We start from the raw sequence: 25,714 nt of genomic DNA on the forward strand, positions 1-25,714 counted from the left end.
ATCAGCTCAAAGGAAAGAGGAGCATCACACTGCAGTGCAAAGCACCACAACAGGGCTGGCTGGATGTGACAGAGGCCATCCAAGTGCAATTTAAGGACAAAGCAGAAGGGAAGGTTAGCACTTCAAAGCATTTTCATCTTTGTTTCCTCGGGGGCTTCGATGTGCTGCTGGGAGGTGGTACAGCTGCCTCCTGGCTGCCATAGCAACGCGTTGCTCAGCCCTGCATCGAGGGGGATGCTCCTCTGAACCTGTGGCTCCGCAGCCTCTGGGGGGGAAATGTAAAAGCTCCTTTTTTAAAGCACCATTATATGTCACCATTGAAAAAAAAGGAGGGCAGAAGAAAGAAAAAAAATATGCAATTTTAATGTTCACTGTGAAAAAAAAAGATTAGATAAACTCGTATCTATGTTAGCCATGAGGACAAAGCCAGCAATGTGCAGTGTACCATGGCTGTGTGGTAGCACACGTGTTAGTGTTGATGCATGACTTTATTACCTGCCCAGAGCTGGGGGCAGAGGGCGCACATACACGCATGTGCTTTAAGGCTACTGCTACATAAAGGAAACACAAAAAACCATATTCAGAGCCACCTTGATACCCTGCTCCTGCTTTGAGCCGTCTGAGGCAGGAGAAATGTGCTGTTTCAGGGTCTGTGCAAGAGTTGGTGAGAAGATGGCTGTTGTCTTCAGGGCGGTTTGCCCAAGCCCTTCTAAAGATGTTTTTAATTATTCAGTATGGTATTTGTTTAAGTGTGTTGAAGAGCATGTTTGCAGCCGTCGTACACCTCCATCAAAGCTGTGAGTGCCCAAGGCCCTGCACAAGCTCCTGGTGCATGCTGCAGCATGCAGGTTGCAGCCAAGTACAGGAGATGGGATCCCCATGCCTGGAAGGCTGGAGGAGCATGAGTCCTTCTGTGTCATCATCACGGAGAGCTCAGTCCTGCACTGAGCTCAGCCACAGGACGGCAGGCTGCTGCCGAGAGGCCACTGTCCCTGGACGGCAGCACAGCCTGTGCAGCCTGCCTTTCCAAAAAAACCACTTCTTCTGGGAAAGATGTTTTGCAGCAAATGACAAACCATCCCTCACCTGATGTATGAGATTAAGCAGCAGGGAAGATGCCCTTGCTACACCCAGCAGAGCCAGAGATGTGCACAGCCAATGCTATGATGCCAGCTGCTAGGTGCCGTCCCAGCATCTCTCACCTGCGGCACAACGCCTGTGTCCAGCAGGCATGTCAGGCCTTCACACAGCCTTGTGCTTCCCTGGCTGCCCATTATTTCCTTTTATGAAAATATTTATGTGAGTTAACTCTTTTCTTCCATAAGAAAATATAAAGACATTTAACTACAGTCCTGGAAAAAACCAAAGCATCAAGCAAGTTGGCTATGGAGTTAGGCTTTGTTACTCTGTGTGTCTGTGTGTCTGTCTGTCTGTGTTGATAAGGGCAGCAAATACAGTCTCCTGTTAATAAAAGTGTTAAACTTCCTCACTGAAAACAGCAACCATTCACTTAATTCTCACCGCTCTCATCTGGAGACTGCTCTTAGTCATCTGGTTTAGCTTTAGGTAGTGCTGAATGGAGCATGGAGTTGGACTCAGTGATCCTTATGAATCGCTTCCAACTTGAGATAGTCTATGATTCTTTGTTTTTATTACTGTTCTTCAGTTTTACATATGTCATACTTAAGTATTAAATGTCACTGATTTGCCCAAAATTTTCTGGACTGTGACAACTGCAGGAGCAGTATTAGGATCAAGAAGAACAACAGTATTAGGAATCAAGGTGATAAAAGCTGTTATTTTTTTAAAGCACAGTTTTGTTTTGAAAAAATTAGTAATTCCAAGTTACTGACGTCACAAGCAAGTGCGTATCTAATGGCAACAGGTTTTTTCCTTCTTTACAAAAGTGACTTTAACTCTGGTATTTTTTAAATTCCATGTTTAATGTTTTGATGCATCCAAGTAACAGGGAACAGAAGGCTTTTGCTGTGGCCCAAAGCAAGGGTTCTGACTGAACTCCTCTCATCGGCAATTGCTCAGGTAATGATGACACTGAAGATGAAGTCTTATTTCTGCAGCCTTTGTACTTTGCTTCATTATCCCCACCCCACTTAGCAGAGCTGAGTTGCTGAAGAATACCACAGGGAAAACCACTTTTAAACTATAATCCTGGAAATGCTTATGCCTGAGCTGGCCTAGTGAAAACCACGTCTGACTCACAGAGTTACACAAGCACATTTTGGTCTGTAAAAGAGCCGTAGCTTTTCCAGAACATCCACTGCAGGTCTTAATGGGAGCTCAAGAGACATTTCAAGTGTCCAGTTAATGTAGTGAATAATAAGGGTTCTGTGTATACTTATACGTACACGTAATGGCCATTTCATGAAATGGGAAATAATATTTTTATCAGACAAAAAAGTGTTACCTACAGGCTGAGCTCTCCGGTTGCTGTGCCTTGAAGCCTGTCTCTTTCGTCGTGGTAACCATCGTGAGAGACGACAAGGAACCCATCTGCTTCCCATCTACTTCATCAGAACTTCCCAGAGCTGCTGCTACTCACATACAAAGGTTCAATTTTGGTTTTGGTTTTTTTTTTAGTGCTTCACCACAGAGTCTGCCTTAGCTGGGCAGATCATTTTTCTTCCTTCCACTGCCAAGAGATACATAAGCATCATGGGGGGGCCCAATTTTCAAAAAAGGTAATGCAGTTATTGCCCTGCAATAGGGCGGATTTCAGCAATGACTTCAGTTATGCACTGCCCTTAAGGCTGATGCCAGTTGGTGCTCTTACAGCCCAGAAAACCCAGAAGTATAAGCTACCAACTTATTCTACAGTAAAATAGACTTCAGAAGAATTGTCTGTAGAAGTAAAACATATGTTTCTGTTTCAAATTACTATGACTTTATCAATTGCCACAAAAAACCAGTCTCTTGTCCAGAAATAATTTATTAATCAACAATAAAACACTGAATAGAAAAAGCCTTTTAAATAAAACTATATAATGCTTTATTTTTTTATTTGATACTCCACAAAAAACACTACAGACAGTAACAAAATAATCCAATTAATCTTAAAAATCTCAAATGATAATAGTCACTTTTCATTTATCTTGTTTTATTAACAATGCAAAGGTCATTTGTTTACATATTATAGTTTTACTAGATTTCATTAAATTGTTTCTTAAAACACTCAAAGCAATTTGTTGTTTGCCCCATAATTTATAACATATATATAAGTATATCAATAAACAATATAACAGCTTTGAGAAAGATATGCAGACTGTTCAATGGTATGTAGTCTACCATAGGTTGTTTAGTGGGAAAGCGGGAAGAAATCACAACTGAATTGGGATAGAAGTCAACACATTGAAGAGAAATAATATTTGGGGAACAATTACATATTTTCCATTGCCCGTTTAGTAATATGATCTCTTTCAAGCTCTGATTTCTCCTGTTTTAGATACTCTAGCACATTTGCTAGCATATCCTCATCCAGATACTGCCTGTTTTGCGTGTCGTCGGTTTCCCCGGCCATGGAAAGCCTTTTGCTGAGTGAAGCCAACTTCGCAGCCTCCTGTGGTCCCAGCTGGCTTAGGTGCTCCCTGATGGCCTGCTCCAGCTGGTCATCTTCCTGCAAGGCACTTTCAGAAGCTGGAACTGGGACTCGTTTGATCTTGTTCGTATTGATAACGTCAGGATATTTTGCCAACACCTTTGCCAAGTAATCGGCCAGCTCTTCATCCTTCTCATTCAGTTTCTCATACTCCATTTGTCGCCTTTCCAAATCATTCATCCAGGCAGCTTTAGGAAATGGGTGTCCTTTCAATCTTCTTGGAATGTAAGACAGTCTTGGCAAATCATTTTCTTGATTAAGACGATTTAGTAAGTAGGAGGGATTCTGATTAGCTAAATTGTCAGTTCCCAGAAGACTGACAATATCTTCAATATTGAGGTCTTCAGGTAGATTTTCTGGAATAACATTAAGAGGCTGCTTCATGTACCCGTTTTTAAGGTTTACATTATTTTTAAATATATCGCTTGGTCCTAGATTAGTTTCAGCGATTTCGTCGAGGTCTTCTGGGAATTCTGCTTCCTGCTCAGCTTCCAACCTTTCACTCTGAAGCTGCTTTTTTTCTCCAGCTTTCAACATGTCTATTAAATCCTCAGGAGGAATTTGTAAATTCCTTGAGATTTCTATCAGCTGAGCTATAGACTGAGGTTCGAGTTGCTTATCCAAAAACACGGGTGCTCTTTTTTCCTCAAGTTCGCCTCCAGTCCTTAATTTCCTATTTGCAGCACTGCCCATCAGCCTCTTCAGGTAATAATTCATTAGCTTTGAAATGTCCTCTGACATTTGATCTTTATTGTCTCTTCTTATTTCATCCTCAAGGAAGCTGAGTTTCTCTGATCTTTTCATTTCGTCATCAACCTCCTCTTCATGTTTATCAATTTCTTCTTTGCTGTCTTTTATCTCTTCCTGGGTTTGACTTTCCACTTTTTCCTCTACGGGATTCCAATCTTCTCCTCCAACCACATCTTCATAGGCAATGTTATTTACTTTATATACATCATCTTCATCATCTGTATACAATTTCTGGTCCTCATCCAGCCTTTCTTTCTTGTGGTTGTTAGGTCCTGCCATCTTCCCCAACTCCTGAAACACAGACTCCAACGTGGCAAGGCTTTGGGGTGTGTATTGTTCTTCCACTATTTCATTAGTACGCTTGAAAGGACTGTCTCTTGAACTGTCTTCATAGTGCCCAAGTGGCATTTTGAGATATTTTTGCCACCTCTCAGGCCATTTGTAAGCCTCGTAATCATCAGTTACTCCAGCTGGAAAGTTGTTATCAGAAGTCAGACCATAAGGCTTATTCTCCTTTGGGCCAACTTTTGACTCTTTCTCAGCTTGCCGCAAGGCTTCCAACATTACCTTAACCCACTGGGACTCATCTTCAGTCAAAGAATCCCTTACACTGTCTGGTAGGTGAACCTGATCTTTGCTTTCTTTCTGTTGCAGGAGATATGGGACGCTTTGATAAGAATTGTAATCAGGGCTGCTTTCTCCCTTGTTAGTTTGCTTGCGAAGGTCTTCTATGTATTCCAAAGCTTTGATCATGTCTGGATTTGGGAGCCTTTGTAAGTTTTTCATTACATAGTCTGGATCTTTCTGAAGCAGCTGATGCTGCTGGAAGGAAGCTGCATCAACCCAACATATTATGACAAAGAAAAAGGTGAGAGCACAGGCTGCTTCAAGCTGGAAGGTTTTAGTTTCTGCCATATTTAAAATGTTTCCTTGAAATAAAGAAGAAGAAGAAAAAAGAAGCAGTTAACATATGGAGACAGCCTTAGCAAACTGAGAAGCAAAACAGAGATTGTTATTTTAAACTGGAACTTATAACGAAGAATACCACCAGTACTACACATGTTTTTATTAATTATGGAAACCTATTATAGCTCATTCATGGAAACCATATATTTTTGTGGAAATTTGAGACTTTCTGAATCTGTCCTATGATTCCTCAGTTATACTGGAGGCTATTGGTTTCCTATGCTAAAACTTTATCTCTATGTTCAATGTACTTTATGAACATCGGTTTTCCAATGGCAGCACCAAAGTATAAAATACATATCCTATATAGCTCGTGAAATGCCCATAAAGGAATATAGATGTCATTTTGATTATGAAAAGGAAGGCTTGAAATGGTAAAATCAGTATATCCATATATTTAAATGCCACTCAAAATATTAATATTAAAACTGCATGCAGAATTATTTTGTGAGATTGTTCCATAGGGCATCTAATTTCACACCAGGGTAATACCACTGCATGGTGCTAGATTGCAATAAAATTAATGTAATGAAGTGGAGAACATGGCCTATAAAATGACTTGCAAGTTTATCTCTGTCATTCTTGTTAGTGTTATTACTTACTTCTTTTGCTATTTCATTTTTTAAAAAAAATTGTATTACAGGTGAATTTTAGTTAAGAGACTCTATGAGAGAACCATTTTCCTATGGGCAAAGGTCCCCTATATGAAGGACAAACTATAATTTATCCTAAAGGTACAATATAATTTTACTGAATCCTTTAAAGTACGTCTCCAAAATGAGCTTGAGTGGGTAGGTTCTGTGTGGTTATTTCATTCATTCATTCACTTCAGCAGAAATTGAATCAGGTCCAGGACAGGCAGAAACGTGACCATCGGCAAAAGTGAGATAAATTCAGTTAGAATAGGTCGGTAGAAGCCCATGTCTAGCCAGTCTGCCCAGCTTATTCCAGTCAACAATAAACTCTGGAACAGAAGTGGGAAAACATATGCCTCTGATAGAATTAAGAAGAGTACAGCACTGCTGCGTATGAGGAAACAGCTGCACAAGTCCAGTCCCGTGGGGAGCTGAGCACCCTCCACCCAGTGTAGGGCAAACCTGTTGTCACATATTTCCTAGGTCATGAGACAGATTAGACTCTTTTCTGATCCAGTTACAATAATGAATAAAGTGCAATAAAGAGAAAGAAATTATAAAGATATAAATTACTTTGATTAATTGACCTATTTTGGTTCCTTTGGTTTTGGCTTGGTAAAAGCATCCTGTTGAGATGTTGGTGATTCATGACAGACTGAAAGAGCTATGTATACCACTATTTACCCACCGCTTTAAGTAGAAAGTGAGCATGAATATGCTTACTTCAGCTCACTTGTAGATTTCCCTGCTCAGTTTTTGTTCCTAACATAAGGCAATTTAACTAAATAATTAAAGCAGTATCAGTTCAGAGAGCTGCTTTTTAATCCTCAGTATGCCTGGGCAAGCTAATAGCCATAAAAGCTAACAATTTCCCCAAACATTTCTGACTACTCAAGCCTGGCTACGTTTGAACATTGATTTCACAAAGGATTACTTCAGAACAGCTGATTAGAAGGTCCCACCCTACAGATCTGAGTTTGCCCTGAAACAAAGCCAACACATCGCTTCATTTTCCATCACAGAAAAGGCACTAGTCCTATACATAAATGTATATCTCAATGGGAAAAAAGCACTGCTATTTATTGTAGCAAATAAATGAATTCAAGACTTTCTTTTTCCAGCAGAGACGACTGGTTATTAGCAGAGTTAGTTGATTAGTGCATGAGAAACTCTGTCCGTTCTGAGGGGTGGGGGAAGGGAGAGTTCATCCATAATTATCTGCCAGGCACCTCCCACTCACAGGGACCAGGAACTCAACCTCCTTCACTGCACACAATTATGTGTTGTTACAGCCTTTGTAAGAGTCGTCAGGAGCATCCCATTAAAATCAAAATGTGTGTAGCCAGGCAAAGTTTAGCTTAGTGTTCCACAAGGACATGGCTCAAGTGGATATTTCCTTTACAGGAATAACAGGTCATTGGCTCCTCTCTGCATATGTCGGGTGCATTTGTCTCTAGATCAGTTTTTTACTTCTGTTTTATTGGTAGATGATACTTGAAAGCCTTGTCAAATGGATTTGGGAATGATTTCTTTTGAAAGCTTTGAGTTTAGGTCATAAAATCTTGTCATTAAATATACTGTGTTATATTAAATATACTGCGGTAAGAGGACTCCTCCCCAGTCTTTTAGACTTTAATTCTGCATTTTTTTGGAAAACAGAGGACATTTTAGACTATCTTTAGAATCTATAATAAAACATTCTCTTCTGTGCCTCTCAAAGGACAATCTGCTAAAATGGCTGTTTTGTCTACAGATGGATAATTGTGAAGCTAGCCTAGATGGGGAGCATATTTTCTCCTCAGTTAGCACCTATCAAACAGGAAAATCCTCTTTTGACCAACAAATGTAGAAGTTCCTATTTACAAAATAAGGCAATCGAGTTCACAATTTAACCGGTACAAAGGTAATGCAGACTGACGGAAGTTCCCCAAAAAACAGACAAAAAAAAAAAAACCCCAACAAACCCAAACCAACTTCTTTCTGGAATGTTTCCATGGTAGCAGTAATTTTCTCACTCAGTCTCTCTCAGCAGTTGTCTCTGATGTGAATGTAATTTTTCAAGTGAAAATTTGCAATGAAAACTCATAAGCTTTCCTACAAACATGTCCCTGCCCTGAGAGTCTGAGGAGGAATCTGACAGCAGTTTTTCCATAAGAAGAATAAAGTAGTACATCATGCAGTCTTCCTCCCATTTACTTTTGCAATAAATAACACAACTGCAGTAGATTTGCTTTTTTTGAAAAGCATATCTAACCTTTATCCTGTGCAAAGGATTCAAAACATGAACCAAATAACAATGGGGTGAGGAGAAGGGAAAAGACCCAAACCCCAAGGAGTTCTGAACGAATGTAATGACTGTATATGCATACATCTGGAGAGTTAGGCAGATTGTGTTTGCGTCCAAGGTAACCTCTCATCCTATATGTCGACGTGGCTGAAGTGCCATGTCAGCGAGCCAGCACGACTGAACGCAATTGCAAACAGAAACGTTATACTTCCCGGCTTCAGCTGTGAACGGCGCTGATAATGCATATCTCTGTGTATAATATATAGATGGCTATAGATCTATATTTTACATATATTTCATTGCACACATCAGCTACAACCCCAGCAACTTTCCGCCGCAACTCCTCGTTTAACTTAGCCTCCTTTTGTTGCTGTTGGTTGCTACCGGGCGGCAGCCGAGCCCCACAGGCCGCCGAGGGAAGGCGGCACAAGGGTCCCGGCCCCCCAGCCCCGCTCCCCCCGGCCCCCCGGCAGCCCTACCTGCCCGCGCCGCTCCCGCCGCCGCCGCCGCCGCCGCCGCCGTTCAGCACCCGGACAGCGCCCGCTTATACCGCCCTCGCCCCGCCTGACGTCACTCGCTCCCGCGCCCCGCCCGCGCGGCGGAGCCGGGGCCGGGGGGCGGGGGGCGGCGGGACCCTCCCCGGGGGCAGGCGGGGTCACCCCCCCACCGCCGCCACCCGCAAAGGGGTGGGTATTCAAAAGGGCAAATAAAACCGGGAGGGGACACGACAAAAAGGGGGGGGGGGACACGGAAAAGGGAAAAAAGGAAAAAGACGAAAAGGAGAAAAAAAAAGGGCGGGGGGAAGAGAAAAGGGGGGGAAGGAAGTAAGGGGGGGGAAGGAAAAAAAAGGAAATAAACGAGGCAGACAGGGTACAGTCAGTGCCCGCAGCCCCCCAGCTCCCACAGCCCGGGGGGTGGTGTGGAGCAGGGAGGGGGAGCTCTGTTAGGCTGACCAGCGGCCGGGGTTTGTAGGTGACGGCCAAGCCAGGGGCTCACGCCCGGGTCCGCGGGACAGGAGAGCAGCCGGGGCACGCAGGGACTAGAGGTGAGCGTGAGACAAACTGCGAGGAAGGCTGAGGTGGCACTGCGCAAAGGTCAGTGAGCGTGGGTGTGGGTGTGGGTGTGCGCGCACGTGTGTGCACCTGACGGTGGCCGTGCCTTTCGCAGGAGCTGGCCTTTTAACAGCTGCAGTCTGTGTGGGTATTTTTTTTAATCCATTGAACAAGCCATTTTAACAGAGTTCCGGCTTTGTGACAGGATAGGGACAAGTCATGGCACCCATGGCCTCTTCATCAGGCACGGGAGGCCCAGGAGCTCCAGACCAACTAAAGCATCCCGCTGAGGGCTGGGTGCTCTCAGAGAGGGGGGCTGAGGGGTGGGAATGACACCCCTCCATTGTACGCCTGGGACAGATGGAAAAACTGAAGAATGTCAGGGAAAGATAAGGCAGAAGGATCCCCCCACCACCGTAGTTCACAGCCCCAGGCCCGTGGGCAGCGGTGCGGGAAGGCACAAGCACCCCACTCCTGAGGACTCTGCCTCCAATGGTGCTGAAGCATGGGACCAGGGCCAGGCTGCCACGCTCCTGGCTTCGACCCCACTTCCCTGGGTGTGAATGCAGCCAAAGAGGGATTTCCCACCTATAGCACCACTGCCAAGCACTGCCCTTGCAGTTTTAACTCTCTTTTCAGCACTCTGTGTGCAAAAAGGCCAGTGCTTGCACACATAGATCACTAGGGTGAGTAAATACCATCGTGCCATAAATCAGAAAGCATGAAATGTAACACATTGCTTCAGCTGCTGCTCTGGGTTTTAGCTAGTTCCTTCTGCTTCCTTTCTATTCCAGAAAGGTTGTTTTACTTTGGCTTTTAAATAAGGACTCCTTTTCCTCAAAAATAAATCTTTCCTGACAGTTTTGACCTTTTACAGCTCAAAATGCAAAAAACCTAGGATGAATGTATCTTCCAAACCAATAAATGTTACAAAATTAAATTGTCTTAAGAACAGCAAGGTAGAAATAATTGCAGCCATGAACAGAACACAGATAACAGTACTATCCTTACTGCATTTGTTGTAGTTGAAATGGACATCTGGAAGCCTTGTGTTTCACCTCACGTAGAGTTATGAGTAAAATAGAGGACCACTTTTTGTGCTGGAATGCTTCAGCAGCAGCCTTATTCAGGCCCCAGATGCCACCCAAAATGCTTGATTTCATCACCAGAGCCAGAAAGAAAAGAGGCAAAATAGAAGTTACTTTAGGACCCATAAAGCACCCCTGAAGATGGGAAACAGAAAGGCACCTGCTGCAGTAAAAAAGAGAAAACAAGGTCCAAATAAACCGTGGCCTACCCTGAGCAGCTGGGAGCTGTATTGTTGGACACCACAACCCCCTTCAGCAAGCCGCTGAACTCCCACAAACAAAACATATCGTTGCAGACATCGTTATCACTAACACACCTGAGTCCGTTGAGAAAACAGTCACTGTGATCAAAACAAAACAAACAAACAAAAAAAACCCCAAGAAGAATAATGCTTAATTCAGATTTTCAGGAATTTTCTTGTGCCTCTGCGTGCATTTCCAACAGACGTCTGTTTTGTGCGTTCTGCCACCAAACGCCCAACATTTCTCTAGCAAATTCTTTCCTGTGAAATCATCCTGCTGCCCCCATCCATCCATCCCTGATCTTCAGCATCAGTGTATATTTCAGACAACTCAGATCAATTGGCACATGAGCACAAGTCCTTCCTCTGCTCCTTAACCAGTCACTTGAGATTTACAGTGTGTGAAGTCGGGCAGACACTTGGCTTAGGTCTCTGCCGTGGCTATTTTGGGTTCAGTGGATAAAATTTACCAAAGGGTATCTACAAGTCAGCTGTCAATTTTACTCCACATCAAGAAGTGTTGCCTGGACTTTGTGCTTATGATTGATTGCATCCGCACAGTCCTATAAGGAGGGCCTCAGTGAATGTACTTTTTTTTTTTCCATGTTGAGTGTATGGCATTCTTTTCCTCAGCCTGAGTCATGCAACAGAAAATTTTATCTGTGCTGTCATTAGAAGTTCCATGGCATTTTATACAAAAGTAAGATCACATCATGGCATCTCTGAATTTTAGGAAATTGCATTAGAAGTAGCTCAATACCAACTCTTTAACCAGAGGAGCTTGGTAATCTTGTTTTTCTGGGTGCATTTTGACCATGCTGCATCCTTCTGTGGATCCTGGGAACAGACCAGTAATAAACACAATGGTTTCTCTGAACAGCTTGCCCTGTCACATGCTCTACCTGACATAGTTATGCATCATGAGAAGGTAAAACTTAATCAACCCTGCATCTTGCATGCTAATTTAAGGGTAAGAATAGCTTCAGAGAGATTTTATTTCATTTCATGTACGAAAGAAGGTGGGTGAGGGAACTTCACTGCAGCAAACAGGGTCAAGAGGACTCCAGCCCACGGTGTTGTGTCATACCCAGCTAGAAGATCATCATCCATACAGTTAATGGAGAAAGGAAAGTCAGGCAACTTGAATTCAAGTGGTAGCAAGGTCTGACATGGGGCTTGGTGTCATCGCCCTTGTGCCCAGTCCCCAGGACAGCACCAGCACTGGTGGGGTGACGGTGGCAATAACCACCACTGTTCATGGACCACGGTCTCCCAGTGAGATCTGCTTCCCGCCACATGTGCCCAGCTCGCGTGAGAGGCTGAAGCAGCAATCTTGATGGTACGACCATCCCAGCAGTAATGCACGGCAGCAGGCAGCACATTGGTCTGTCTGTTGTGGCTATTTTCTGAACACCAAAATAGTTTGCAGTTTGTGCAGTTCACTTCAGCTCTAGGTCTTTCCTCCTCTAATTGGTGTCGCCAAAGATCAGTACTGCTTAAAAATAAAGCGTGGTTGTGTCAATATCGATTATGTCCCCCCTATTCCTCTGTTTCCAGTGGCAACTAAAAATAATTTACAATTCATTACAGTCATGGCATTTCTTGCAGAATAGGTGTCATTGTCACATTTAAAATTCAGTCCACATCTGACTTGAAAATCTGCATTTATTCTGTATGTAATGAGAAGGGTGAGGTTTTCTATCCTCAGGAAAAGTTCATCTGCCATCACAGATATAGATTCTTTTAAATTATTTTAATTTTAAAATAGTTGAACTGTGCTTGTGCCCAACATTAGACTTGTTATTTTGTGTTCATTTTGTGTGCTTGAAAGATTAAATATATTTGTATGCAAATGTCTTTGGCCTCCCTAAATTTAGTACATAAGACTCAAATTTCATTAAAAGACCTGTAAGTGGAGGGAAAAATGCAACACCGTAAGGAAAAGCAAGGACTTTTCACTTTGTAACCACAGTCCTCTAAAAGCGTGGCTGTCAAGGCAAGGGTCTGGTGGCCGTAGATCACTGGGTTTTATTCCACACTGCAATGAGATTAGGTAGGTTCAACGCCAGCCTGACCAACGTGCCTCCCTGCAGGTTTGCTGCTTGCTCTGTAGGGACATTTCAAGAACAGATTTTGCTAAGAACAAAAAAAAAAAGGATACAAATCCTGACTTCTACTCACCATTTACATGTTCAGGATTTCAGGCTGCCTGCATGTAAAAAAAAAGATTTACTAGGAAGAGGAGCCTTGGGGTAAGACTTGACTGCTACCTCTGAGACAAGGCTGTATGTCCACCTTTGCAATGTGGACATACCAACAACCTTGTGAGTGTCACTATTTCAGTGCAAGCCTCCCGTGCCACGGGTGGGCTTTCCCCTACCCACCCTGCACCATCTGAAAGCTGGGCACTCCATATGCCTGGGGCTTCCTTGAGGCCAGGGGTTGAGCGGCCCCTCTGCAGGAGCCTGTATGGGCACCCGGCCCAGGGAGGGGGTCAATATGGCATGGCAGCCTCACTGAGGACACCTCGCAGGCTCTCCCTCCATGCATGCCCACCAGCCTGCCTACAGGAGCCACCCTGGCCCAGCTGCTCAGCCTCCAGCACAACCGCTTACAGCAAGCTAAAATTAGTGGTGGTTTGTAATGGAAAACACTGCTCTGGACCTACAGCAGCTCAGCATTCCTGTGCCAGGGTTGGGGGTCACCTAAAGCTCAGCTGTGCCATGCCTGTTTGTGAGTTTTTGTCACCTCTGGAAGTGCCTCTTGTTTTCCCCAGTGACTGCTGGAGGAGCCCAGACCTGCTGCCTCACTGTTCCTACCTCCCTGCCCAAGGACCTACACTTACTATAGGATGCCTCAAGCTTGGGACAACTGGGGTCTACCACCTAGCACAGACCTTTTGCTCATGGCAGGTGGATGGTACCTATCAGCTCAGCTAGGGCTAGAGGAGCAGAGAAGCCTCCGCTGGAAGGAGTGTGTAAAAGAGGCAGATGAATCAACAGGGAAAGAGTTTACTGTTATACTTGTTCGAGCACAGCCTCCAGTTTCAGTACCATGAACAAGAATAGCGAAACACCAACAGAGTAAGGAATATATGCCTTCTCATATAACCACTGAATTATTTTTATCTCCAGGCCTCCCCCACATACATACATATTTTCTTCCGTGGAGTTTCAAGGCTCTTCACGAGCTTGTGACACCTGCTTACCAACATTTGGTGTAAAAATATCAATATCTGCTCAGCATAGCTGTTCGGAGTGCTACATTTACCAGCCAGTAAAGATCAAGAGCCTCCTGGGAGCTGGCTGGATCAAACTGTCATGATTTCAGCACTGCTTTGCGTCAGACAGTAGAATTTAAAGTCAAAACACAGATAGTTTAGGGAGGAAGACAATGCGAAGCCCTGACTCATACCCTGCTGAGGGTGAGGAGAACAGATTAATAGACAGCAAACATGAATGAAACAGAACAGCTCATTTTTGTCATGCGGCTGCTTCTGAAACCCAAAATAGGATTTATTTTTAGTCATTGAGCATGAAAAGAAGTTTTCACTGCACCTTGCCAAGGAGAAGTTGAGAAAAGAGTTTTAATTATGATGAGGCAGGCTCCCCTTTCCTTGACACCTATAGGAGCTCAGCAGCGGGGCTCACTGTGCTCAAGGAAGTTTTGCTGCTCACGTGCTGCTTTAATGATGTGTCACCCATGAGACTTTGCACGACCCGGCAACTTTTAGCATCATTTGGATACAGAAGATGCAGCCTGTACTCCAGCCCCAGCCAACTTTCCATTGCCAAAGTTGAGTCAAAAAAGAACTATGATTGCTTATAACCAGGTCGTATCTTTTTGAGGAGCTGTGTCGCTCTCCACTTCAGGCTCACAGGGAAAGGAGACAAAGCAACCATGGCTCGGCAGTTGGAGAAACTGCACAGGTTCACCCAAAATCATTGGGGATTACTTAACCAAACTCCAAGCCCTTCAGAGCAGCTGTGGCAACAACCAGCAACAGCAGACAGCAAAACTGGTTTGCCTCTGCTTTCCCAGGTGAGTGCCTCCTGCCCGTGCTAAGCTCTTTGGCTGGTGTGAGGGTCTGGCCTGGGGTATTTGAGTCAGCCAAGACTGACCTTCAGTGATGTTTTTTTGTGAGAGAACACAGGTTTTACATGGAAGTGAAAAAATTGGCACAACAGTGATCTGTATGCACATTTATATGATTTTTCTTTTTAAATAAACAGAACTGATTTCACATCTATGCATAAGGTTAGTTACATTATTTAGACTTTAAATAATTTCAGCAATTCTGCTCTACAGAAACTTTATGATCTTGGGGCTAAGCCATTTCTACTCCTTACTTACATTAAAGCCTCATTAATTTTCACATTAATCACTCATAAACATAAAAAATAGTGATTTTGGATCTCCCTGTCTCTGACAGAAAACTTCCATTTTGTTATCTGTTGCCTTGTCTGGTAACACAGGAAAGGACTCAGAGTAGCAAAATTGCCGCTCCAAATTTAACACTCCTATTCTTACTTTTGTTTTGTTTTGGGTTTTTTTTTGTTTTGAGAATCCAGCTATTCTCAAAGCTTGAGCTAGCATGCTACGTTACTTCATGTGGGCAAATGTTCTTCCATCCCCAAGCCATTAGGGCAGCGAGTGCTTTACCAATGCAGCATGTGAGAATCTATCTGCTAAAGCTAGGAGGGCAAGAAGCCATGCTCTGCTTCCTTGCCATAAAACATTATCACAATTTCCTCTTGCACTGTCTTTGCTAGTGTCATTAGTTTCACCGGTGCCATTACAGCCTTTTTTGTGGCCAAAGGTTTGTCCTTCTTTGGTTAGTAAGTATGTGCCTACACAGGTTCCAACCCTATTGCTACAGTAATTTATATAGATCTAGGTCAAAACCAAATTTAGCATTTGGTCATGAATGTGACAAAAATAGAAAAAAGAGACTTAGTGCAAGGCACAGCACAGAGCCAGTGTTACATCATTTCTTCCTGGAGACAATTTCTACCAAGAAGAGGGCATCAGTTTGATGTGGTAGCTCATGTGGACAAGGCAGAACCACTTCTTTAAATTGCCCCTTTTTAAAAAATATATACTAAATTAAAAGTTAATTCAACATAAACATGAACGATCAAAATGAGAGCACAAATTCATATAATCCCATGTGGTTATAGCTATTAACATTTGCCACATCGGCATTAAAGCAGAGAGCTTATATTTTTAGGGTTGGACTGTACTGTCATTGATTTTAAGAATATAGAGCCAGGAAGAGTTGGCTGGCTTCAACAGCACCTTTGCTAGTTTAGAGGTTGTAGGATCAAGGCACGTCCAGAACCTCAGTGCAAAATACAGAAAGATACAGGGTTAATAATTTACTCCCCAGCCTTGCACCAGCCTCCTGCCTGGTCAGGCATGCTCCCTGGCTCATACAGCTGAGCAGACTCCAGTGCAGCCCATTTATCCGCTGACAGAGACACTCCCCGGATGGTGAGGATTTAATGCCATTGACGAGATGTGCAGGAGGCGTATTCCGAACAGCAAGAGACAGAGAAACCGAGCAACGTGGACTGGGACCAGCAAGCTGCCACCCTGCATAAATGCACATGGACAAACCACCGTGTTCCATGCAACGTGGGATGGGGTGGGAGCCAGAGAGTGGGTACAACAGGGGACATGGCACAACGCATCCATCCACTGAAAAGATTAACAGCTCTGTTAGCATCTATAGTTTGTTTTTTCTTACCACTCAATCCTGAAAAGGTCTCTTGGGCTAGGAAGAAAGCGCTAGGCAGGCTGCTCCCTTCTCTAGCAAAAGTCAAACGTAAGCAGTGACACGTTTCCCCAAGCAGGCTGCAATCTGCATGACAACTCGTAACACCTCTGCAAGCTGGGAAGAACATTAGCTTGGACCTCCAAACTGTTTTAGGTGGCAGTCTTGCATCTCTCTCTCAACTATCAGAGCCTTGACTGGCAAATGAAGTCCATATAATCAGGAGAGAATGCTGCAATTTTCCCCCAAGGCAAATACTTTCTATCTAATACACCTTGCTGGTAAGTGCCTGAGAAGGGCTGAGTGCCCTTCCCAGCCCCGAGGCTCCTGCTTTGCTCTTCTTCCAAATTCTGGGCCAATCCACCCAGCCACCCACCAGCTGGGTTGTATGGAAACCCGCTCCAGGCTCAGATACTACCCCTGGGTAAAGGCAAACGTGTGCCAACCCACTGACTGGCTTTTTTTTTTCAGGTAGGAAAATGGTATCGTAACAAGTAAGTTGGGGAAGGGACAAACACCAAGTAAGAAAGTAGCCCACGCACTATCTTGTCTGAATATTAGTCCAAACAGCTTATGGCTACAGGCATCTTGCTGAGCAGTCCCAGCTTAAGCACAAGACAGGACTGTGTGATGTAAGATCATTTTTTTTCCTGCCTCAGAATGAAAGAATTGAGCAAAAAATTGGATACATGTTGATGAGTAGACGGAAAGCATAGATTCTGTACCAGCAAAGATAAAATACACAGCCTCTTTTATAAAATATTAAACATAAGCTATTTTTCCAATCGAATGAAATGTACTCAAAACAAACCATTTGTATCCAGGGATCCCTACAGGCAACAGAAGGCTTGTCATGAAAATAGCTGCTTGAGTGCTGGGCTAATAATTCAGATTCAATAGGATTCAAATCTGAAAGTAAACAGACAACTTTATTGTATCTCACCCCAAATATGCAGCATCCTTACTGCGGAAATTTTCTCCTAGATACATTTAAAAAAATCAAGCATGAACTCTATAGACACTGTTTACTCCTGTCTTGTCAGCCAGAATCTGCAACAGGGCTGTGGCTGCAGGAAATGCAGTGCTCCAGCAGGATGGGACTGAGTTATTGGCTTCCATTTGCAAGCGCTTACACTGAAAAAGCTCTTTTACTTTCACACAGGGCTTTTCAGCTGAGTGGGGGAAAAAACCTACTTTTGTTGCCACACACATCACGTGAGCATTGTGACAACTGAGATAATATTATTTTGTCTTTGCCTGATGGCAGCAACACGGATTTATGTGATGTTGGCAGTAGCTTCCCCAGTGCTATCCTCGTTCCACAGACTGAGCAGACTTCCCAGGTGCAGGGACACCATGTAGGGCCAGAGCCAGGGCTGCTCCCGAGACTCAGGCCTGTCCATTTTTACCATTAATTCTGTAATCTTTCTAACTCTTCTATTTCACCACCTTAGAAAACTGTTCGCCCACCCCTAAAACCAACCCAGCTTACAGTGATGATCTCCCCTGTACAAGGCAATGTGGTGGTGAAAGGTCTGGATCCGCATGATACATTTTCCACCAGACTTCTAGCTCTTAACTTTACTTTGCAGCAGTCCTACTGCTGCACTGCTACTGTGCTACAAACCATCACCCTGGGTCCAGCCCACCAGCCTGCTGCTGCACACACAGAGAAGCAGAGCCCAGGAGCTGCTCACAATTGCAAGCTGCATCCCCCAAGGACTCTGTAGCCATCTTCCAAAAAATGCCAGGTATCCTGTCATCTGTATCTACTGCATTTAGTGTGATGTTGGATCCATGGAAGTATTCTGGTTCACCCAAAATAAATTGTTTGAAATTCAAGGCAAAAGCAATTCATTGCAGCTGTTTAAAATCAGGTCGCAAAGCACCACAATGAACTACTGTCAGCCTTACCTAGAGCACGGCTTGCATACGCTCCTGCGTAGACGTGCGGTCAACAAAGAGTTGTTTGGCTTGCCGTGGTTTTCCACTAGCATATCTCAAAGCTGAATCAAAAGGCCAGATACTACATCTGGCACTGGAGATCTTGTCTGAAGAACAGGATGGATTACTTGTCCATGCAGGGGGGTTTTCACCACCTGCTGCAGATGTAATATTGACGAGGTTCTCAATTTTACATAACTGTTTCAAGATATTATTATAAGAAAAACAAAAAGAAAAACCCAAACACAACCCTTCTGGGTTGATATTGCTTGCTTTTAATCAGGAAGTAATGACCATATATGTTTGCTGAAGTGGTATCTTCTCAGCTTCTCCTGCACAGCTTCTCCTGATGTGCTGTAGCCTGTTGCAGCAGATGTACATCATGCTCCACAAAGCATCATACTGCTGCTTGGCTTCTCTCTGAGACTATGGCTGCAGAAACTGTCCTGGCTTAGTGGCTGTTTGTACAAGCCTCCACTGGCTGGTTTTCACCCTGGCACGTGATGGTCCTTTTCTCATTCCTCATCCTTTCTTCTGCAAGGACCCGGCAGTGGCTGGTAGGTACAGACTTGATCCTGTGCAGAAGCAGTCCTCCCTGTGCTCCTGTGGAAGGATTGCCTTTCTCACTGCTAGGCATTGTGAAGGACATCAATACTCGTCTTACTGTGTTTTTGTAGAATGGAGGTGTTCTGTACAGAACAGGAAGAAATGAGAAGGCAGGACTGTAACATGTGAGGAGACACAGCAGAAATTGGGAAGAGAAAGAAACAATTCAGTTGTCAAGTGATGCAGCTGCAACACATGAGCCAGCACAGCTGAGAAGATGTATGCCTCTCCGGAGACCATGGCCAGAAGCTCTGAACTGGAAAGACCAGATGGTGCAGGAGCTGAGGCAGGAATGTTGACTCTCTCTCAGGGTCTGTGCCAAAGAGGTGGGACCAGAGGGTAATTAGGCTGATGAACAGTGATACTAGGTGTATGAAATGAGGCTTAGCATATAAGAGAAATCTTAGGAAAAATAAGTTGAAGTGAGAAGCATAACAGAGCAAATCCCAGTACAATTAACCTGCAGGGAAGCAGAAATAGAAAACCTGCTCCTAAAAGTAATCCATACATACAACTGCAGCTATGTTCCCTGATTTTTACCCACCAAGTACATATATGAATTACAGCCATTTATTCGCTCTTAAAAAGCAGTAAAATAATAGAAAGTATATCCTTCGGTCATAATAAGACCAAATACACTTGGAATATGCACAAAACTAAAAACACGCCTAAGTGCTTTGAGCAGCAGTCAGTCTTTGGTGATAAGAGCCCTTAACCATTATTTTTAATTACTACTGACAATTCTTAAATCTAAGTTTACGTTGTTACTTCTCACAGGTGCTTAGGCAGCCAGGGCTCAGAGACCATCTATTGACAGTCAGCAGCACCAAGGCAGTGTTAACTTGGAAAACAAAAAGAACTGCAGAGGCTTTTCTGTGCCAGTGGCATCAGACAAAACAAAACTAAACCTCCCTTTTATAATCATTACGACCAAATCCAACCACTCCTTTTACCAAACAATGACAGTTAAAGAGAAAAAAAGATCCCAAGAAACAAACAAACAAACGAAGTTTTTCAGTCAAACAGATCATAAAACAAGCCTGCAAATTTGATTGCTACATTGATCATAAAAAGCAGCATCTACAAAGGTGACCACAATCCATTGTTAAATGTGGTATCTTCCCATGGCTATATTGCCTATTATCTGAAGATAACTCTGACCTACAAAGTAGCTGTTGAATTCATACTTTGCCTTGTGCTGATGTAAGCCCTAAATTCATTAAGCAACGTGAATTTTAATAATGCTGAGCAAGTCTTGCCTGATGTATCAGCTGCATTAGCTTAAAAAAGATGCATCACCAAATACCACAGTATGTACCCACAAGTGCAGAAAATTATACACACCCAAAGGGGTTGTTTTCTTGGGTTTTTTTCAGACAGAAAAGAAAGAAAAGCAATTCAGCTATGTAATTTTCTAAGTCCCTGAATCCTTGGATACTGCAGACAAAAGTTCTGAGATGACCCTGTCTCTCAATGAGGTCTCAAAGTACTTCTAGTGTTCTAAATCATTCCTTTCCAAAACTTATTTCAAGTGTCTTGTGAATGTAGAGCTGTCTTATAAAGTAGTTGCCATCCCTACACATTCCTTTCTGCCTTATTTAGAGACTACCAACAGCCCTTTGGAAATCTGGAACAGCTGTGATATAAAAACAAATCCAACTCTAAAATAGCACCCTAGAAAGAACCTGGAGTCCTTGTTTGGCTTGGTTATAGCAAGTAAATCCACTCCATTGTACAGAGAGAGTGGGTAGACATGACTGTAGTTAAAAGCAAGTGTCATATGCCTTGCGTGGCAGGGTGTGGGGGGGGTGTTCAAATGGACATTTCACAGACCACCTTAATACTGACACTTCCTAATATCTGTTTTTTCTGCAATCTTAGCTCTCTTTCATCATGTTTTTGTAGTATTCTCCACTGTGTCTAGCAGAATGAAATCCTGGTTGGGACCAGCAGAATCTGCTGTGAATTATTTATATTCCAGCGTTGTTGCACAAGGATTAAGGCATTATACTAGTCTTTGGGAACATACATCATCTTTTAGTCTCATTTTCTTCTGGTCTGACTTAGTTCAGAAAGAATAGAACCTATATGCCTGTCCCACTGTTTCTTTCATTCTGATTTGAAGCACTTAACAGCATCCTGCTACAATATGGCGTAAGTCTTCCTACAGAATGACTTGCAGAGAAGAAAGGAGAACAGTAGCTTCCATCGCGCTTTTCTTACCAACCTTTCCACAACCTTCCTATAGACTTTCTTGTGAGCAATCCAGGGCAAAAGTCAAAGTATTGGTGGCCTAGCTGCTGATTAACAGTAACTCCGGGCTCTGGGACCACCCTATTAATATCATAAGAACAAAAGTTCTGTAAGATGTTTGCCAATATATTTCACCTGGAAGCATTTTGAATTGTTAACTTCACAGAAAAGTTGCATTACAGGTACAAGAACATTTCCTTGACCAATTGTTTGCTATTCTCTGGTCCAATCCTGAAATATTTTAAGGAGGTTTGCTTATGACTCAAGAAAGGGAAAAATAAATAAATAAGAAAAAATGAAAGTTTTAAATCAGAATCAAAGATTTTGCAATTGATGCAATCAGTAGATATTGATGGCCTCCTGCACTATTTTAAAACCTAGGATAAGGGTACAAAAGACAAGGGCAGAAAGACAGCTAACTTGCAAGACTGATGAGTGAAACAGAAGTTTCTAACATTTAAGTGTTCACTTTTGTACTGACGCATTGGCAGCAGAGCATTAGTCAGACAGCCAGAGATTTTTCCCCTAATATAGGTATATTAGCATGCAGTGCCTGACTACATTTTGATTTGAAACTGAGCAAGGCAGGATCATTCTCTCCAGCAAGTCAGACTGATGCATTCTCCCAAGAATCATGCCCTACAGAAAAATAATAATGAAATAGTAATCATATCCTATTTAGAGCTATAACCGCTGCAAATGATGTAGCTCTCTAATGTACAACCTCCTGCTGCGAAAGTGCAAAAGGAATGCAACAAATGTTGACTGCTTCCTGAGCAGAGGCAAAGTCTGGGCTGTACGAGCGCTCCAGCCCTGCCGCGCCGGCAGCTGCCCGCAGGAGCAGGGACAGCGCCCGTGCCCCACCAGCACGGGTCGGCTCAACCCACCTGCAGTGTCACCAGCAAACCCATACCAAGTCATCCATTAACCACTGCCACACTGCTTGTACGTTCAGCCCTGTCTTCCTGCACCAATGAGCCCCCTAACTTACAATCAAGAAAATGCTGCCAAAAAGTACTCACAAAGCTTTGTCTGAAGACAAGCGGTTGATTGCCCTGCAGACTAGGCAATGCTCCTATTCCTTGCCAGCAATAAACAGACGTCGACAAGAATGCAGTATGGAAGAGGAAAGCATGTTAAATGTGTTTTCATCAGGGGTTATGCTCAAAGCATGCATACGGCCCTATTGAAAGATCATCTTGAAAGCTCCACGTGAGTTTGGAAACTATTCATTCAGGGATCAGACTCAACACCCCGTGACTTGCAAGGACTGTCATTCAGCTGAAATAGCAAATAATGAGAAATAATTTCTCTGAATAGCTGATAGGCAATCCAGAGCATAAAACCTATTTGCATAAAACAGTCATTGTCATTTCACACACGCAGATCTCTGGCAGTCAAAACCTCACAGTAGAGCATTCAGGGACTGAGGGAAAGAAATTAAATAAGTTGTTTGCTACAAATAACTCATCCACTTGTATTTGACATGGCAATGCCTCATCACTGGATACTGTCAATGCTCCAAGATGCGACCTATCGCCAGGATCCCAGGACATAAAACCCTGTGTGACATCTTAACATACACACGTTGCTATTACATGTTGCTGCAAATGGGCCAGGAAAATCAAGTTGTTCACATGGGACAGGGGGGAAAAAAGCACTTCCAAACTAAAGGCAATGCTTATCAGACGGAATTAGGTGATCCAGATCCCAAGTGCACTGAATGTCTGTAACCGGGATGCTTTTTGTTTTGATGACCACCTTTGCCTACTATCAAATACACTTTCAGTCATATATTTCTTGGGCATGATCTTTCTCAATTACAATTATCTCTTTTATCTGCAAACAGAGCCCCCTACTCACAGTGTAGCATTTGTTATATATGTACTTGCCTGGAACTATGTGATTCCATAGTATTTTCTCTCCCAATACTACAGAAATTAGTTTTTAGACAGAATTAAAACATTCAACTACCACCTCTTTTACCAAAACCAGGAACTCCTTGGAGCCAGAGGGGGAAGTAATTTTAATGGAGCTGGCTTCGGTATCTGTGAAAAGGTACCTAGCTTCCAGTTTGAGTAATGGTTGCAAAACATTATCTTCAGCCATTGCGTTGCAATACTATCCAAGTTTATTGGGCTGGAAAACCTTGAAATACCTGCTAGGACAACTAGCAATTGCTCTGTAATGTTTGAAGACAAAGCATAGAGTTGTTCTCCATCAACACTCACCAGTGTCCCAGCCAAGGGATTCAGACTGGATAGAGACTTTGCAGAAACTAAGAGTAATTATAGCCTTTCTGCCTGTATATAGTATCTGTGAGTGTGAGGTCCAACAGTCTTGAATACCAACAACCATCCTTTCCCAGTTATCTCCATCTCAGTAGAAAGAAACACTGCTAAGGGTTGCTTTTGCTAGGTCTCTGCTAACACTTGACAGTCTACAAGAGGAAGGGCTGAAACAGAAAGCAGATTCTCCTTTATAACACAAAATACAGCAGTACGTTTACCCAGTCACTGAAAATAAAACAGACAACGAAGATTTCCAGACACAATGACCATTGCTATTTCCAAAGCAAGATTATGATGGTGCTCCAGGTTCCGCTCCTTTTTTTTTGCTGGCTGTGGGAGTGCAGCAGCAGCCTGCCATGTTACCATGCTGGCTGCAGAGGCTGCGTGGGCACCCAGAGATATCTCTAACTGGGTAGGAAAGAGGGCACTCTGTCACTATTGCACTCTATCTGCAGGCACATCCACCTGAACTCATGGGTTTCTCTTTCCAGACTTTGTTGCATTTGCTTGGCATAGGGCTTGTTTCTAGTAACATAGAGCCATGCTTTCAGTGTAAAGGATGCTTTGAGAGCAAGGCTGGCCACATGGGTTAGCAGGGCAACCAAGAGCATGTCTTCCCCAATCTTTCATGGATTTCCTGCAGGGACTTCAGCAGCTCACTTAGCCTCCCTGTTCCTGGTTTCTTTCTCTGCAGAACAGACAGGTTTCCCTGCCCATCACAGCATTAAGCATTCAAGACTGGGAGGTCCCTTTAGTATTAAAAAATGTCATAAAATTTTCAGTAGGTTTTAAGGGGGCTAGGAAGAGAAACAACTTACAGGACAGAAAACTGCTCAAAATAAACCACACACACACAAAAAAAAGAGTAACGTGACAGAATAGCCCCTATACTGTGCCTGAAAACAGTTTTCTATGGTTTTGTACAGGTTACCTACAAAAATTTGTGTTCTATAGCAATTGTGGCATTAAGATTCATTCTAGCTCTGAAGCACAATGAATTTAAAGCAATTGAAAATATGGCAGTTTATAGTCTAACTGAAGAACTTCTGATAATCTCATCTCACAGGCTTTACATTTTAAGCTATACCATTAAACTCAAATGGTGAGAACAAAAAGGCCAGGTTCAGCTATTTAGAGCAGTGAATCTTTTTCTCCTGATGTGCCATACAGTTAAAGGCATCAACACTGTAACAAAAATTTAGAAATATGTCACTAGTTGTCAGCCAGTTGGAAAGAACAAACTCCCCAGGGCTCACTGTTGACAGCACTGAAAGAAACAGCCTCACCTGGAATCACATATTAATTCATCCCAGTGAATGCTTCAGTGTGCAGCCTTTCCACTTCAGATATGGTTGACGGGCTACTTTCTGCACTAATTAAAGGATGTTAAAATGAGGTCAGCCACTCCTTATTGCCTGTCTCATATTTGGTGTTTGCAACTGTGTTCAAGCACAGCTATGGGTGGCTAAATATTAACCAAGAACAAGTTAAAAAATCAGTGATTTCTAGATTGATGTTTTTTATTTCCCCATTCTAGTGACTAGTACTTCATGTGCCATTTTTTATTCACAATTCATATGGTTGAGGCACCTATGAATATCTGTGTGTCCAGATTTTTCCCCTAAATTAAAGAATTTATGGGAAATGGAGAATTTGATCCCTCCGGACAGGTACAGTTGTCTTTGCCAAGCAGCAGATCCAGCACAGCACTAACACATCTCAGTGGATGCTGGACCAGAGCTGACTCCTGCACCTAGGGAGGAACAACCCCATGCACCAGTACAGGCTGGGGGCTGACCTGCTGGAAAGTGGCTCTGTTGAGAAGGACCTGGGAGTGCTGGTGGACAAGATGACCATGAGCCAGCAATGTGTCTTTGTGGCCAAGAAGGCTGCATTAAAAGGAATGTAGCCAGCAGGTCGAGGGAGGTTATCCTCCCCCTCTATTCTGCCCGAGTGAGACCTCATCTGGAGTACTGTGTCCAGTTTTGGGCCCCCCAGTTTAAGAAGGACAGGGAACTGCTTGAGCAAGTCCAGTGGAGAGCTACGAAGATGATCAGGGGACTGGAGCATCTCCCTTATGAGGAAAGGCTGAGAGGCTTGGGTTTGTTTAGCCTGGAGAAGAGAAGGCTGAGGGGGGATCTCATCAATACTTATAAATATCTAAAGGGTGGGTGTCAAGAGGATAGGGCCAGTCTCTTTTCAATAGTGCCC

At 43.4% G+C, this 25,714-nt stretch overlaps 1 protein-coding gene across 2 annotated transcripts in view; it reads right to left on the reverse strand.

Moving 5' to 3' along the window:
- Positions 1-2,985: 2,985 nt before the first annotated feature.
- The window catches only part of SCG2 (secretogranin II), a 40,432-nt gene continuing 17,703 nt past the window's right edge, over positions 2,986-25,714 (reverse strand). The window contains exons 1-2 of one of the 2 annotated variants that reach the window (XM_064457369.1): positions 8,731-8,761; positions 2,986-5,292 (exon numbers count right to left, since the gene is read on the reverse strand). In XM_064457369.1, coding sequence (XP_064313439.1) covers positions 3,395-5,278 — 1,884 coding nt within the window. In that variant the 5' untranslated portion in view covers positions 5,279-5,292; positions 8,731-8,761 and the 3' untranslated portion in view covers positions 2,986-3,394. Of the gene's footprint in view, positions 5,293-8,730; positions 8,762-25,714 lie in introns of those variants that run through there. The other variant, XM_064457370.1, reaches the window with a different exon arrangement.

Source organism: Phalacrocorax carbo, chromosome 7, assembly GCF_963921805.1.
Source record: "Phalacrocorax carbo chromosome 7, bPhaCar2.1, whole genome shotgun sequence".
NCBI lineage: Eukaryota > Metazoa > Chordata > Aves > Suliformes > Phalacrocoracidae > Phalacrocorax > Phalacrocorax carbo.